The sequence below is a fragment of the Trichoderma gamsii genome (genome assembly GCF_001481775.2).
Source record: "Trichoderma gamsii strain T6085 chromosome Unknown Scaffold_59.2, whole genome shotgun sequence".
NCBI classification, from domain to species: Eukaryota; Fungi; Ascomycota; class Sordariomycetes; order Hypocreales; family Hypocreaceae; genus Trichoderma; species Trichoderma gamsii.
Window position 1 is genome coordinate 161,071 of NW_020171396.1, and position 16,926 is coordinate 177,996.

The 16,926-nt window shown below is 49.5% G+C and overlaps 5 protein-coding genes across 5 annotated transcripts; 3 read left to right on the forward strand and 2 right to left on the reverse strand.

Annotated features, from left to right (window-relative positions):
* Positions 1-1,942: 1,942 nt before the first annotated feature.
* Positions 1,943-3,936, forward strand: TGAM01_v210292 (ABC transporter ATP-binding protein ARB1; the record flags this gene model as incomplete). The annotated part of the gene is made up of 3 exons (XM_018800743.1): positions 1,943-2,533; positions 2,607-3,748; positions 3,810-3,936. 3 exons carry the CDS (start codon positions 1,943-1,945, stop codon positions 3,934-3,936), a joined length of 1,860 nt encoding a protein of 619 aa, XP_018666208.1.
* An 834-nt stretch (positions 3,937-4,770) lies between these two features.
* On the forward strand, positions 4,771-5,568 carry TGAM01_v210293 (hypothetical protein; the record flags this gene model as incomplete). The annotated part of the gene is made up of 2 exons (XM_018800742.2): positions 4,771-5,197; positions 5,252-5,568. 2 exons carry the CDS (start codon positions 4,771-4,773, stop codon positions 5,566-5,568), a joined length of 744 nt encoding a protein of 247 aa, XP_018666207.2.
* A 1,617-nt stretch (positions 5,569-7,185) lies between these two features.
* TGAM01_v210294 (DNA helicase INO80) lies at positions 7,186-13,248 on the forward strand (the record flags this gene model as incomplete). Its single annotated transcript, XM_018800741.1, has 4 exons — positions 7,186-7,797; positions 8,100-8,417; positions 8,652-13,023; positions 13,085-13,248. 4 exons carry the CDS (start codon positions 7,186-7,188, stop codon positions 13,246-13,248), a joined length of 5,466 nt encoding a protein of 1,821 aa, XP_018666206.1.
* A 754-nt stretch (positions 13,249-14,002) lies between these two features.
* Positions 14,003-14,285, reverse strand: TGAM01_v210295 (hypothetical protein; the record flags this gene model as incomplete). The annotated part of the gene is made up of 2 exons (XM_018800740.1): positions 14,003-14,104; positions 14,184-14,285. 2 exons carry the CDS (start codon positions 14,283-14,285, stop codon positions 14,003-14,005), a joined length of 204 nt encoding a protein of 67 aa, XP_018666205.1.
* Positions 14,286-15,068: 783 nt separating this feature from the next.
* TGAM01_v210296 (hypothetical protein) lies at positions 15,069-15,473 on the reverse strand (the record flags this gene model as incomplete). Its single annotated transcript, XM_024550760.1, has 2 exons — positions 15,069-15,086; positions 15,348-15,473. 2 exons carry the CDS (start codon positions 15,471-15,473, stop codon positions 15,069-15,071), a joined length of 144 nt encoding a protein of 47 aa, XP_024404504.1.
* Positions 15,474-16,926: the final 1,453 nt, after the last annotated feature.

Sequence of the window (16,926 nt, forward strand, 5' to 3'; positions counted from 1 at the left end):
CTATTGCTGCTGTTGCTCTATTTCTAAATATATAATATTTAGCAGTTATGCACATGTATCTTCACATATGGAATAGCTGCCTTATTACGCTACAGCTGGGGTGTTGGATAATGAGATTGGGGTTTTGAATAACGTCTCCCTTTTTTAGTAGCTGATAATATCGTCTTCCCTTAAAATTAGATGAGCGCTGTCCTAGCCCATGTAGTTATCTGCAGAGCTAGAGGGTTGTCTGACGGCGCGAAGGGAAGAAGATCCCTTTCAATGAATCTCAGCGAGACATGTAGAGATTATTAAGATAGGTGCTTAAATCTGTTCTAGAGATGCAAGATTACATTATGGTTTTGCCACCGACAGTATCTCTGAAATTGCGAGATGGTTAATCAATGGAGATTATAGCGATTCGCCTTTAAATATGAGGTGCTTGTTAGTGGCATGTCTGTATTACTAGTATAGAACCTTGTTCGCGCATGTACTTATTGCCAAGCGATACCTTAAATAAAGTGCCTTCTCAAAGGCAATGTGAATTGCTGGGCTACGACAGAGACTTAAGTTAAGAAATAATACATATACCTATTGTCAGAAGTGTCACTGTTCGGATGACACGTTTAGGCTAGGCACTATCAGCAACGAATTATTTCACAATTTTACAAACATGTATCCAAATGTGCAAACGTCCATTCAAGTACCTAAATATGAAATGTACTCTGGAATGATTACGAATATAATTCAATCTTTGATTGCACGATAGCAGTTTTCAATGTTCTTTATCATGAGGCCGCTGTATTATGAACCTTTACAGACATTAGCTTCTTAACCGCATATCGTTCAACCATGGCGAGACTGATGTATTTTCGATCATATAGCTGCCTCTTCGTATGCGGTCTCTTCGCCTTTTTTTGAAAGATAATTCATATTGTAAAATGTCGTCTAGACGCAATACCGGTACTGACACCCTAGTACCTACCATATCAGGTCCCTGCGTACATGATACACGGCGATTGGTGTGTCGGGCAGCCGTTTGCCCGGAGCCGATGCTCCAATCAAAAGAGATGCTCAGTCATCAAATTATCTTGCTGTGACAATTATCTGTTCTGCATTGTACCTTACTCTTCATACTAGTACGTAAGCACAAGAGTTTGCCATTACAGAGCTGATTCAAACAATATTTTTACGTATAGTCTATTCAAGGAGATATTGCGTAGAGAAGCAGGCGGTTCAGGAAATTCGCTGCATCTACAGGCAAATGAGAAAACTCTGATAATGCGTGTTGATAGTGGCTGACCCACTAAATTGTGACGTCAAGCTGCCTAGGAGTGCTACGTATAAGCATGTATGTATTTCGTTACGCACCGTACCTACGAGCCAAAGATAGAGGAAGGAAAAGGTACAATGAGAAACAGAAGGCGTCTATGAAATGTAAACGCAAAGAGAAGCAAATGGATGTAGCTTTGGCTTTTTCTCTCAAAAATTCCTTTGCTAGAAGTATTTCGCGCTACTGCTCTTAATCCTACTGTCGTAAGATACAGCTGTTCATGCCTTAGTTTGATGCCTGATTGTGGCTCCCCTAAGCCCCCTTATCAGAAAGCCAAAATTCTGATACCGCGCCCCACCATCCAGAAAAAAATTCACCCCGCCCAGGTCGAGGAATCTCAAGCCTCTTAGCCTTAGACCGGCAACCACCGCCACCATCCTGGTCAGCCCGTAGTTTCGCCTCCCAGAATTTTCTTTTTTTTTCCTTTCCTCTCTACTATAACATACAAAAGTAGTATTCAGCGACGTTGAATACTACGCCTGGGAATTTGGGACTTCCTTTTTTTTGGTGCATCTTTCTCTTCTTTTCTCTTTTTACGTCTTTCCCGCTCTTTCGTTCCCTTCCTTCTTTTTTCTCCTCTTGAAATCACAAAATCAGCTGGAATAGAAGTTCCCGAACCACACCGCCACAATGCCTTCAGCTTCCAAGGAAAAGAGACTCGCGAAGAAGGCTGCCGAGGGCAAGCTGGACAAGAAGGGCGGCAAGGCCAGCAAGAAGCAGGAGCCTGAGCTCGATGCCTTTGGCAACCCCGTCAAGGATACCGACAGCCCTGCCACTACTGACGACAAGTTGGACGAAGTGAAGCGCCTTGCCGAGCAGATGGACCAGCACGGCATCTCAGACCGAGTCACCACGGGTGTGCTGTCTTCTACCCAGCAGAGCAAGGACGTCAAGATCACCAGTACCTCCCTCGTGTTCCACGGCCGAGTCCTCATCACCGATTCGACCATGGAATTGTCCTTTGGCCGCCGCTACGGTCTCCTCGGCGAGAACGGTTGCGGAAAGTCCACCCTCCTCAAGGCCATCGCTGCCAGAGAATACCCCATCCCTAGCCACGTCGACATTTACCTGCTGAACGAGGGCGCTCCTCCCAGTGACCTCGGTGCCCTGGAATGGGTTGTCAAGGAGGCCGAGAACGAAATGGAGCGTCTGGACCAGATGGCAGAGAAACTCCTAGAGGACGAAGGCCCTGAAAGCCCCGTTCTGATTGACCTTTATGATGTATGTGTCCCATCTCGATTGTCCAGCAGCGGTTGATTTCCTTTCATATGAAGTACTAACTCTTCTTCTTCAGCACATGGACAAAATGGACCCCTCTACCTTTTCCACTCGCGCTTCCCTCATTTTGACTGGTCTCGGTTTCAACAAGAAGACCATCCACAAGAAGACCAAAGACATGTCTGGTGGTTGGAGAATGCGTGTTGCCTTGGCCAAGGCGCTGTTTGTCAAGCCCTCACTTCTCCTCCTTGACGACCCCACCGCTCACTTGGATCTTGAGGCCTGTGTGTGGCTGGAAGAGTACCTGAAGAAGTGGGATCGCACCTTGGTTTTGGTGTCCCACTCTATGGATTTCTTGAACGGAGTGTGCACCACCATGATTGATATGCGAGACAAGCAGCTGCTCTACTATGGTGGTAACTACGACTCTTACGCAAAGACTCGCGAGGAGAACGAGACCAACCAGATGAAGGCCTACACGAAGCAGCAGGAGGAAATTGCGCACATCAAAAAGTTCATTGCCAGCGCCGGTACCTATGCCAACTTAGTCCGTCAGGCCAAGTCCCGCCAGAAGATTCTAGACAAGATGGAGGCGGATGGGTTCATCCAACCCGTTGTCGCCGACAGAGTCTTCACCTTCCGCTTCGCTGATGTCGATAAGCTGCCCCCTCCCGTCTTGTCCTTTGACAACGTCACTTTCTCTTACTCTGGCAACCCCGAGGATGATCTCTACCGCAACTTGGATCTCGGCTTCGACATGGACTCCCGAACCGCCTTGGTCGGTCCCAACGGTGTTGGCAAGTCAACTCTGCTGCGATTGATGACTGGCAAGCTCTCTCCTACCCGGGGATCTGTTACCCGCCACACACACTTGAAGCTTGGCTTGTACTCCCAGCACAGTGCCGAGCAGCTCGATCTGACCAAGTCTGCCCTGGACTTTGTCCGTGACAAGTACAGCGAGAAGTCTCAAGACTACCAGTACTGGCGCCAGCAGCTCGGCAAATACGGTCTCACCGGTGATTCTCAGACGGCCCTGATGGGTACGCTGTCTGAGGGTCAGAAGAGCCGTATCGTCTTCGCCTTGCTCGCTATTGACAGCCCCAACATGCTGCTGCTTGACGAGCCTACCAACGGTCTCGATATCCCCACTATTGATAGTTTGGCCGATGCCATCAACGCCTTTAGCGGCGGTGTTATTGTGGTATCCCACGACTTCAGGTGAGTTCTTACAACTTTTTTCCTTTCATTCATAAACGCTTGCTAATATACTCCGTTACAGATTGCTTGACAAGATTGCGAAGCAGATTCTGGTGTGCGAGAACCAGACCATCCGCCAATGGGATAGCAGTATTGGCGATTACAAGAACTACCTTCGCAAGAAGATGATTTCCGCTGGTGCCGTGTAAAGGCGGAAAATGCAAGACGAGCAGAACAAAAGTTTAAAAATTTTGCAATTGGAATCACAGTTGATTTTCATATAGAACGGATGATCATATGACAGGGAATTGAACGGCACATGGATAGATTGTCACACGCGGCAAAATAAAAATGAGAGGCAATCAGGGATGGGCACCGCACAAAAGTGCACATGAGCTCAGCCGCGATACCCTAGAGATGCAGGATGCAGGATGCATGCATTCATGATCAATGTTTTTTTTTTGTATGTTTCAAGTTACGGCATAGACTCGGTAGTGTCATGAGTTTTCCTTGGGGTTTACTACTACTGCCGCCATTTATGGTGGAGGATATGGGAGAATATTAGACCAGAATGAAATGAAACTAAGGTACTTAGGATGGTATATGACGTGCGAGTTTGAATCTATGAAGTGCATGGCTATGTTATATCCTCTACTGTCTATCTAGCCACCTACCTCCCTACCTACGTAGCCCTTATCTACCCTACCTGTAACTATGAACATTGGTTCTTCTTCCTCTGTTTTTCTTGCCTTGGTTTTTAGCAAATATAAAAAGAGTGAAGCTAGTGGAATTGTTTACCAGATTTGGCACCGTTGACTCACCCGGAGAGATTAGTCGGTAATTTTAGCGCGTGGTCGTAGTCCTTCCGGGTAACCTGTCAATATTCACAGGGCGTGGGAGTGATCAAATATACATAAAAAGGGAGGTAGGTAGATCATCAATATCTGCACGTCTTAAGCTTGCGAATACATTTAATTCCTTAATCCTCTCAAAGCCTGTCGGTGAAGTGAAAGCTTCTGGAGGGACATAATAACGCGCTCATCATGGCTTCAGTCAAACTACGGCCAGCTCAGCCAGCGGATGCAGCCGGTATCGCAAATACTCACTACAGAGCCCTGGATCGATATCATGAATTCTACGGGGCATTTTTTGTCTTGGATCCGAAAGAAATTTTGGAGAAATCGACGCCTGTGGCGCTGGAAAAGCCAGAAAACATTATCTTGGTTGCGGTAGATGAGGAGTCGAGTGGCGTTGTTGGGATTGTCAAGTATACTATTGAGGCAGAGAAAGTGGTGTCTACTGCTACTGTTGAGGGTCCTGCTTCTGTTGAGGATCCTGCTTCTGTTCCTGCTGGTCCTTCGCTTACGGCAGTCAAAGAGCACTTGAAAGAGCTGTGGACAGAGTTTGGGAGGAGGAGAGACGAAATGGATGAGTGTTATGAAAGGGCTGCGGATGGAAAGAGGCATATTTGTAGGTTTTGTCCTAGCCAAAGGGGAACGAGGATGATGGCTAATGAGAAAAAAGATATCCATACTTTGATGATCAACCCAGATTATCAGCGTAGAGGCATTGGAGGGAAGCTGCTCGCTGAAGTGCTGAAACAGAGTGACAAAGAAGCCATTCCGGTATTCTTGGCATCGACAGCAGAGTCAATTGGGCTGTACAGCAGGATGGGGTTTGAGAGCCTGGGAACATGGCCGATTGACAACGAGTACTGGGCGGGAAGAATAGTTGGGCTGGAAAGGGAGCTCGGGATTGCTGGCCATGAAGGGCTGCAGGAGACGTTTAAGGGAGTCGGCGAGGTTGAAGATGTGATGGTGAGATGGCCAAAGAAGCAGTGAGTGAGTGCATAGGTTAGGTATCTAATTGAGCCAAGCTACTGAGAGACAGAGTCGGGGGCATTCTCGAATGTAGCTGAGAAGTGTACTATATGTAACAGTAAGGGCGTGCTTGGCCACCAATAGCGGATGCTCTATTATCAACGACTGAAATGCACCTGATACCACGAGATTATCCACTGTATGTAGTCTACATCACGACAATATGGGCCTTATGGAGATGTACAGTACTCAAATGGATACTTACTGTCCGATTGAGTCAAAAAGACATTGCCAGATACAGTGCGCAGTGGTTGGCACACAAGGCGTTTGACGGGTGAGACTAGCGGCTGAAGTATGGGGATGGAGAGCTGCTGCAGAAACCAGGAGACAGATCAGGTGGTATCGTCGCTGTTCAAGTGCTGGAGTGTAGCATTTTGAACTGATGGCATCGTAGTAGGCACTGCATCCAATCTCCAATGCTGCTAGATCGCGACACAACCAATGCTCTCGGGTCTTTCATTCCGTGGCTGCACTTTTTGTGTGGAGTACCTAGGTACGCTACAATTTCCTGCAGGCGATACTTTGGCTGTCGCCGCCGTGATTGGCGCACGATGCTCTCTTGGAAGACCAGGAGGGATGAGGTGAATGGCTCTCCACCAGCCTTCACCGTCCAATCATCATGGCCGCTGGCGCTGCTTTTTCTCCAATTTGCTTAGCCCGCCACCAGCCAACGTCTAGGCCCCGGAAGAACGTGTACAAGGACAGGTGTAGATCCCAGATCTCTAGACAAGGCCCAGGGCGCGCGGCCTGACCGGCTCCAGGACTCGGGCTGAGCCAACGCATCAGTCCACCATTTGCAGCCGTAGTTTTCTCGTGAACAGTGAATGCCGTAGGTATATGTAGTCTGTCGCAGCGTCAATCCGGAGTTTGTGACTGCCCGTGTCCATCTTGGAGCAGATCTCGATCTGGGGCCGTTTTTTGAAGCCATCGCCATCGCCATCGCCATCACCTTCATTTGTGCCCTCACAACTGGCCGGTCTTGGCATCCATTCCACATCGTCCCTGCCCTCCTTGGGGAACACTCCATCTTTCATTGACCACCTAATTGATACTGCTATCTGGCGGCATTCTCTTATAGACTCATCCTCTCTAGTACTCGTATCTGCGCCTGCACCTACACCTGCCTACTGCTATCGACTGCTCGACTTCTTTTGCGCCGTCGGCAACACACGGCTCGGCGCTCATTCGCTGCGTCGTCATCGAAGCCTCGCAACATTTTTTGGCGAGGCTTTTCCTGCCAGCTTCTACCCATCTAGTTCCGGCTTTTGTCATCCGCCCACCCATCCAACGCGATCCTTGGCCGCCCTCTTAGCTCTCACCATCTGCCAACCCGATTCTCGTTTCTGCTCGAGCTGTCCAAGAATCCAAAGCTCTCTTCTCGATCGCCAGCGCGCGCGCGTGTGCGGAAAGATAAAAGACAAGGTATAGGAGCTCGCAACTACATTGGCCACAATCGCCGCGAGCCATCTCTTTTGCCTTTGCATTCTAGTTTTTTCTTTTTCTGCCTCCCCTCCAGCCTCGCCTTGACTCGACTCGACCTGCCTCGCCTGGCGGCTGGGCAGAAACCGACACAGCGCAATGGACTCGAGCTTTCGGTCGACGGTGCTGCACCGACACGGCGACGACGACAGAGATCGTGAGCGGGATCGGGAGCGAGAGCGAGACAGAGACAGAGACCGAGATCGAGACCGAGATCGAGAGCGCGACCGACGCGACGTGATGAACCCGGCCGGCTCGCACCGTCCCTCCACCTTCAGCCTGCGGTCTCCCTCGACCGAGTTCCATCCGCCGCTGCCCTACACGAGCCCGCATCACCAGTCGCCTCCTCGACTGGCCCAGAGCCGCAGCCCGTACATGGCATCGTCGACGCCGGCCTCATCCGGCGCATCTGCGCACCCGCTGGCGCCCGCTGGCCATCACTACGGCCCAGTCGCCTCAGCATCGCCGCTGCACCCCCCCAGCGCCTACTACCCGCCCCCGGCAACGACGCAGCAGCAGCAGCCATCAGCTCCGTCAATCTCGTCGCAGTCGCCCTCTGCCGACAGCCACCATCACCACCTACGCGACAAGCCGCCGCAGCGACAGTCGACGCCGGCCAGCGGCAGAGTCTACGACCCAACAACCGACACGACCAAGGAGCGCCCCATCGCCGACTCGAGGCATAACGCGCCGCCAGTGGCTACGCCAAAGGTAAGCAGCTCAACTCTAGCCATAGTGCACTTCCACTTTTCGGCCCTTACGCCCACCACGGCATACACTATTTGCCTTTGTGCTCGCTCGATTGAACCATCCATCCTTATTTTTTTTTTTGCACCACCATTTCTACCCACAGGAAGGGGAAAAAAAAGAACACGACCTCTTCTCCCCACCTCCGATGCCTTTTCCCGAAAACCTCCCATTCACCACCCTTGCCATGCTACATCATCGCCATCCCTGATTTTCCAACGCGTCTTCTAACGTGATTTTCCTCCTCCTCCTCTTCCGCTCTCCAGCCATACCACCCCCGCGAGCCATATCAGTACCCGCAGCCAATTGACCAGCAACACCAGTCGTCTTACCGCAACGGCGACAATTATCCATCGCCGCGAGCGAGGACCTCGTCCTTCAGCAGCCGTCGACCGACCAGCCCCCTCTCGCACTCGCACCCAAACCTTCCGACCGGCTCCCACAGTCCGCCGAGTCGACCTTCGCACATGACTTCACCGGGCCCCAGACATGCAGCCGCGACAGCGCCTTCCTCCACAAACGGCACGTCGCTGCCCTCCATGATGAAGACGGAGGCCAGCCACTCACCGCCAAAGCCGGCTCCCGTAAGTGCAGATCAGTCAATTGATTACGACTTCTACGTTCAAGCCTCACTTCACCTCTCGCTCACTTTTCTGGCCAAATTATCCGTTAGCTGTTCTGCTTCCGACCACTTCTTTTCCCTCCCTGCCTGTTTTTCAATTCTCGCCTTCCACACTTTTCACTATTAATATCTTATCGCTTCATCTTTTGGATTCTTTTGGCTTCCATATCCCATTCATTCCTTTGAGGAAATCAAGAGTACTGACAGTATCTTTCAAAAGACGCCGAGTCGCGCTGCGGATCCAATGTCCTTTTCCAACATCCTCTCCAACTCAGAACCCGCCCCAAAGCCAGCAGAAAAAGTACCCACACCCAAGAAGGAATCAGAGCCACCCATGCTTGAGCTGCGAGAGCCCGATAACGACGGCGATACTGAGATGGAAAAGGAGGTTGATACCGAGCCTGAGCCCGTTCCTGTCAAAAGGGCAGAAATCGTCATAAAGAAGAAGATCTCCAAGAAGCCTGCCAAGGGCCGTGCGTCTGAAATTAGAGAAGATGGCCTAAAGAAGAGCCGTCGATCGTCGATTAAGAAAGAATCTCCCACACCTCGAGTAACCTCAAAGCGACAAGCAAATGGCCAACCCAAGCCGAAGACTTGGTCTACGGAAATGGAAAAGTCAATCCAAAGCTACGAGGCACAGCTGGACAAACAGGCCGAGTCTCTCGACGACACCGAATTCAGCGACAGAGCTTACAAAGAGGGAGCCTTCAAGCGCCAGCGCCTCATGGCTCAACTGGACTCAGATAGAGGTCATGCCCGGACCGAGCAATTTGTTGGCTCTACGGGAAAGCGACTCGCCGAGCACTCCGACCTAGGCAAACGACGATACGACGACGTGTTTTACGACGAAGCTTTGCATGAAGTCCGCGAACAAGAGCTATATGCCGAGAAGGAGCGCAAAAAGGATATGCAGCGCAAGCGACGACGCGAAAAGTCCATGGCAGTCACCATAGAACAGAAAGAAGCTGCTCTTGCTCGGGCCGAAGCAGCTGAAGACGAAGAGGAGCGCCAAAAGCACCTACGTGATGCCGAAAGGGCGAATAAAAAAGCGCAGCAAACAAAGCTCATTCTGCAAAAGGGTATCAAGGGCCCTGCTCGCAACATCGAGCTCAACCTCGAAGGCGGCACCATGTCCAGCTTCCTGGCGTCCGATGCCGAAACCCCCAAGAAAAAGGGCCGCGGGGGCGCACGACCCAAGAAATCCAAGGAGCAGAAACAGGCCGAAAAGGATTCCGCAGAAGCTGCCCAAGCGGCCTTGGACGCCGGCGAGGAGCTCCCGCCCAAGGAAGAAGGCAGAGTCCGCATCAAGATCAAGGGCAGCAAAGCCAAGGCTGACGGAGAAAAAGCCAGCAAAGAAAAGGCGGAATCTTCCAAAGATAAGGACAAGGTCGATGACGTGCCAGATCTGGAAAAGAAGTTCATCTCCAAGGGTTACAACCAAATTTACGATCAGATTTGGCGTGATATGGCCCGCAAAGATGTCAGTAAAACTTTCAAGCTCGCTGTCGACTCTTATGCTACCCGAGGCTCCAATCTCAAGAAGACAGCCATTTTGGCTTCAAAGGAGGCCAAGCGCTGGCAGCTGCGAACGAATAAAGGCGCCAAAGATCTCCAGGCTCGCGCCAAGCGTGTTATGCGTGACATGATGGGATTCTGGAAGCGTAACGAACGTGAAGAGCGGGATCTACGCAAGGCCGCCGAGAAGCAAGAGATTGAGAATGCCAGAAAGGAAGAAGCCGATCGCGAAGCCGCTCGCCAGAAGAGAAAGCTCAACTTCCTCATTTCTCAAACCGAGCTGTATTCGCACTTTATCGGCAAGAAAATCAAGACGGACGAGGTAGAGCGTAGCACCGACAACCCTGATATTGCGCCAGATGCGCGCCAAATTTCTGAAAACAAACTCTCTGTTCAGGAGCCGGCCGGGCCGCTGAGTTCCAAGATTACCAATTTCGAGAACCTCGATTTTGACAACGATGATGAGACTGCCCTTCAGGCGGCCGCCATGGCGAATGCCCAAAACGCCATTGCCGAGGCCCAAAAGAAGGCCCGCGATTTCAACAACCAAGGTCTCGACATGGATGATGAGGGAGAGATGAACTTTCAGAATCCCACAGGTCTCGGCGACGTCGAAATTGAGCAGCCCAAACTTATTAATACCCAGCTCAAGGAATACCAACTCAAAGGTCTCAATTGGCTTGTCAATCTCTACGAGCAAGGTATCAATGGTATCCTGGCAGACGAAATGGGTCTCGGCAAAACTGTCCAGTCCATATCTGTCATGGCCTACCTGGCCGAGAAGCATGATATCTGGGGTCCCTTTTTGGTAGTGGCGCCCGCATCTACTCTACACAACTGGCAGCAGGAAATCGCCAAATTCGTCCCCGAATTCAAGATTCTTCCCTACTGGGGTAGCGCTGGAGACCGCAAAGTGCTAAGAAAGTTCTGGGACCGGAAGCACACCACTTACCGAAAAGACGCGCCTTTCCACGTCTGTGTGACGTCTTATCAACTAGTCGTGTCCGACGTAGCGTATTTCCAGAAAATGCGATGGCAGTACATGATTCTCGACGAGGCGCAAGCCATCAAGAGCTCGTCTAGTTCCCGTTGGAAGTGCCTGCTGGGCTTCCACTGTCGAAATCGTTTGTTGCTGACTGGTACCCCTATCCAAAACAACATGCAGGAACTGTGGGCTTTGCTGCATTTTATCATGCCCTCGCTCTTCGATTCACATGACGAGTTCAGTGAATGGTTTTCCAAGGACATTGAGTCCCACGCTCAAAGTAACACAAAGCTCAACGAGGATCAGCTGAAACGTCTGCACATGATTCTAAAGCCGTTTATGCTTCGTCGTGTGAAGAAGCACGTGCAGAAGGAGCTCGGTGACAAGATCGAGTTGGACGTCTTCTGTGACCTCACCTACAGGCAGAGGGCCTACTACGGCAACTTGCGCAATCAGATCAATATCATGGATCTTGTTGAGAAGGCGACAATGGGTGACGACCAGGACTCGGGAACCTTGATGAACTTGGTTATGCAATTCCGAAAAGTCTGCAATCACCCAGATTTGTTCGAACGCGCCGAAGTGACCGCACCATACTCATTTGGATACTTTGCGGAGACTGCCTCCTTCGTCAGAGAAGGCAGTACCGTTTCTGTAGGCTATTCTAGTCGAAGCTTGCTGGACTATGAGCTACCATCTCTTGTCTGGACCGAGGGCGGCCGACTTGACAAAGCCGGAAGTGACAACCAGACAGCTGGCTGGCGCGGCAAAGCATTAAATCACATGTTAAACATCTGGACGCCAGAGCATGTTCGAGCCAACGCAGACAGTGACAAGGCTTTCTCATGGCTAAGATTTGCAGACACGTCGGTAGGCGACGTTTACGAAGCTACGCACAACGACTTATTTGACCGCGCGGTGAAGGAGCTTAAGAAGCGTGATAGGCTTGGCCATATGAATGTTGTCTATGGAGAGGAAGACGAGAATTTTACTCCCGCTCACTGCTTGTTCAAGATTCAGGAGCGCCGCAATCGGCAGCCTCTAGCAGAGATTACCAGCGAAGGCGTTTTGAACGGCTTGATGAACGTTGCCAAGGTGGCATACCGGAACTCCGGCATCAACCGGCTAGAGCCTGCGGGAAGACCTCGCGCATCGGCTCCCCCCATCGAAGTTTCTTGCAACAAGCTGAGCGCAGTTGCCGAGCGTCAACACATCATGTTCAATACCCATATCCGCCAGACGTTGTATGGACCCACGATTTACGATGAGCGAGCCCTAGTTGAGAAGAAGGTGCCAATGGAGCTGTATCCCACCAACAAGATTTTCCCTCAGCCAGATCATGATAAGAAGCGATTTACCAACATCGCCGTGCCTTCCATGCAGCGCTTCGTCACTGACAGCGGCAAGCTGGCCAAGCTGGACGAGCTTCTGTTTAAGCTCAAGGCAGAGGGCCATCGCGTCCTGCTATACTTCCAAATGACCCGCATGATTGATATGATGGAAGAGTATCTCACGTACCGCAACTACAAGTACTGCCGACTGGATGGATCTACAAAGTTGGAAGACCGTCGTGACACTGTGCACGACTTCCAGACCCGACCCGATATTTTTATCTTTTTGCTATCTACTCGTGCAGGTGGTCTTGGCATCAACCTTACATCCGCAGATACTGTCATTTTCTACGATTCAGATTGGAATCCAACAATTGATTCGCAAGCCATGGACCGAGCACACAGATTAGGTCAGACGAGGCAAGTCACTGTCTACCGACTGATCACTCGTGGCACGATCGAGGAACGTATTCGAAAGCGTGCTCTTCAAAAGGAAGAAGTCCAGCGTGTCGTTATTCAAGGTGGAGGTGCCAGTGTCGACTTTTCTGGCCGCCGTGCACCGGAGAACCGCAACCGCGATATTGCCATGTGGCTGGCCGACGACGAGCAAGCTGAGATGATTGAGCGTCGTGAGAAGGAGCTACTCGAATCTGGTGAATACGAGAAGCAAAAGAAGAAGCCCGGAAAACGGAAGAGAACGGATGCTCCCGCCAGCCTGGACGAAATGTATCACGAAGGTAAGCACATACATATAACCATTTCGTGTTGGGTACCATAGATGCTAATCATGTCTCACAGGTGAGGGCAACTTTGATGACGGGAGCAAACCCGGCGCGTCTGGCACTGCTACCCCAGCGGAAAGTGAGTCAATGAGCAAAAAGACCAAAGGAAAGTTGATTGGCAAGCGAGCAAAGACGGCTAAGCAGCGCCTTGCTATTGCCGACGGTATTGTTGATGCCTAAAATGGAGCGAATTAGAGGGGGAAGGCCCCAAGTTTTTTTTTTCTCTTCTCCCCCAATGTCAAGTCGGCACACGATGTGGCCCTGTGACACAACCTCGTGGTTTTTATCGATAATATCTTTTCTTTTAACAATATTTTTCGGACTTTCTTTTTCTTCGCTCGGGGACTGGTATTTAGATGCAGGTGGAAACTATGGGAGGTGCATGGCGCAGAAAAAAAAAAAAATCTCGCGCTTTAGAGAAAAGGAAAAAAAAAAAGATTGTGAGAGGCATGGAATCGGAATTCATTGGTAATGAAAAGAGAGACATTTAAATAGGGCCAGGTATGCCGAGGACTCATGTGGCGGGCATAGGGCGTGGAATGGCGTGGAATGGCGAGAATTGGGACTGATGTATGACTATTATCTGTAGAAAGGGAATGAATTACATTGCACCAAGTATACCTGGCTCCTTGTGTTTTGCGTGATATGCTGTTGCAAGATGCCTGGATATTGGATACTATATGATTGCATAGCTATGGAAAGGTAAAGTCTTGTTTCCTTAATTAATGTTTAGATTTACAGAGTGAGGCTCGCTTAAGTGAATGACGAGAGTCAAAAGAACCAAGTGAGCAGGTAATAGTTCATACTAAAAGTTTTATTCGAAATAAATCCAACAGGCAGCTAATGTACTTGTTCCTTTAGTGCCAAGATTTTAATATGTACCTATGGATACCGGAGCTTGGAGCTATCATCAACACAAATGCGGCGTGTTGATTTACCAACCATATGGCGCAATCCCGCCAAATCTGCAGAGGTCATAGTCGGGATGGCAGTCGCAGGGGTTGCAACGACCTTCGCCATTGGCGATACACGCGTTCTAAAGCAAGAGATTAATATAACGCTCCTTATTGTTTTTGTCTTTGGGTATAGGAGTTTTCCATCTTTTTTAAACTTACATATTTAACGCAGCCGTCTTCTCTAGCGGCAAGCTTGGCCTTGAGAGTTCCAGAAGCGGCAAAAGCCACGGGCAGGACGGCGAGGATCGTGGAGAACTTCATTTTTGGGTGGCTTTTGGTGGGTTTTTTCTTTTCTGGTGATTTGAAAGAGCGAGTGCGAGTCTGAGTGTGAGCGATGAGGTGAGAGAGAAGTGGGAGAATGAAGCGGATGGATAGGGGAACTTTATAGAAATTGATGAGGGAATTAGCTGTATTGTCTTTATGTTTTGTTATTATTGTCTCTGGAACAACTGTTCTATTCAGACTGAGAAGAGCCCTCTGTGAATAGATGGACATGGCCTGTGCATGGCCGGTGCATGGCCGGTGCATGTAGCTAAGTATGTGCGCGGTATATGCATTATGTTACAGCAGTGCGTGCGTGTGTAAATGTATGTAAGTCTGTGCTTACATACAGTATATGTATTCCAAGAGGTATGACTGTTGGTTTAAAATTCATGCTGCATAGAGCGATGATTGCTACTGAACGTTGTTGCACTACACATGTAGGTAGCAGTGATGAAAACCTTTTCAAGTAAAACTTTTGAAAGTAAGAGCGCTACCTAAGTAACTAGTAGGTGCTTTATGAAGGAGTATAGAATCAAAGTACATACTATTACTGTAGTGTGGGTCATCATGGCTTATAGCAATTTCGCTCAAGGAGAAGAAAGACACATGAAATAGCAGGCTCTGACATAAATTAGGAGGGAAATAAGAGAGAAGGGGTAAGCTTGTAGTAGAGAGAGAGAAAGGGGGAAGAGAGAGGGCAAGAGAGAGAGAAGCAAATAGTCTATATTAACTGAATAGCAGGTACATAAGGTATAGAAGCTAAGGTACTGTATTCACTTTCTAAACGTAAACATAATCCTAATTGGCTACGTTAGTCAATAGTTCCACCATAGCGCCTACCCTATAGGCTTACCATTGCGACCACAAATGGTTGGGTTTAACAAAGCCTGTAGATTTACCAACCAAACCCTCTGCCATTTTGACATCTGATAATATTAGGATAGCATTCGCAGGGGAAGCATTCATGAACACCCTCCTTCATGCAAGTATCCTAAAAGAGAAGGAAAGATTAAAAACAAGCTCTATCTCTTTAAACATATAAGTTTTTCTTTAACTTACGTATTTAATGCAGGCGTCCTCTCTAGCAGCAAGCTTAGCTGCGTCTCTAGCGGCATTCTTAGCCTGAAGGGCCCCGGAGGCGGCGAAGGCCATAGGGAGGACAGTAAGAAGGATAGAGAACTTCATTTTGTTGTTGTTGATGAAACGGATGTAGGTGTGAATGCTGAATGTGATGCTGTAGGGACAGGTGAATAGACATGAGAGAGGAATGGACGTGATTTGAATTAATGACCCATGAGAGAATTAAATTTCATTTAACGTAAACAGCAATCTCATCTCAATAGAAAAGCATCTCCATTCAAAGTCACTGCGGCCTGTGCATCTGATCAAGTTCTGATCTGTGCATCTAGATACACTGCATTTTCTTGTATCCAACAATGCACCACTGGCATGAAACAAACACCGTGCAGACTAGCAGTACACCAAATCAGAGCAAACAAAGTCTGCGCTTTGTCAGGAACAAGGAGATATCGCGATGGGTTTTGCACGTGCACCGCGCATCGAAGGCCGGCTTGCCCTGCTACTGGCTGTAGTAACGACGCGACGAGAATATGCCAAGAAGGAAGTGGACAATTTACGGAGACACGATTGCCAAAGGAACGAGGCCGTCACGGTAGTTAGTTTTCGGTTTATGGAAAAGAACATGCACTGCTTTCTTTTCTCTACTAAATTTAATATATACTCGCTGCGCATCTTCATCCTACAGATACTTAGGTATAACCCTTGCAGCGTTACAGTACAGTAGAAGGCTAAATGGGTGTCGCGGTATCGGTAGATAAGATAAATAGTGAGACCCACCTTTGGTCTGAAAGTAGGTTAGCGTTAAAACTGCTTGTACCTCCAAGTCTTTCCCAAACACCGCAGACCAGACGAAATTCGTTGATGGCTCATTCCCGCACCGACATGTGGATTCCTTACAAAAATTACTATAAAGGCTTCGCTCCCGCCATACTGAATTCCTTTCCGAGCACCTTAGTCAACACTTGTCCTGAACCATCGTCTCTTGACTCCAGAGCATCCCACCTTAATAATGACGGTTCAGTAGTGTCTACACTATGTTCAGAAGATTCAATTCACCACGAGGAGAAGTTTTATTTTCGTTGTGTTCAATTGGATGCAGGTAAGGAATCAATGGTGAGGGCAGCAGCGCAATGCCTGCATATTGGTACAGTGAGAATTGCACACAGCAAGGCTTTTTTTTGGGGGGGGGGGCATCCAGGCGCTTGGCCAGTGATCGCCGCCACTAAGCATTGTGCCGGGCACCCCTTCAACAATCCACGACACGTAACGGTCTGTGCCGCGGAAGCTGGGAGGGCTTCCTGTGCGTCCAACCTCCTCTGCCAACGAAGTTTGGTGTGGGAGAACAGGATCATCACGCCCTTTGCTCCAAGGCGCCCTTTCGCCGCTAGCTTGATTGCCACTTGATCATCGGCATGCGGCATGGCTCTCAACCTGGAGGGTTTCCGTCGGCTCTGTGCCGTCGCGTTTCGCGTTGTAGTCCACGACTTGGGTCACGAGACCCAAAAACTTCACATTCAAAGATATGCTTCTGTCACCTCCGTGATTGACGTCAAGAGGA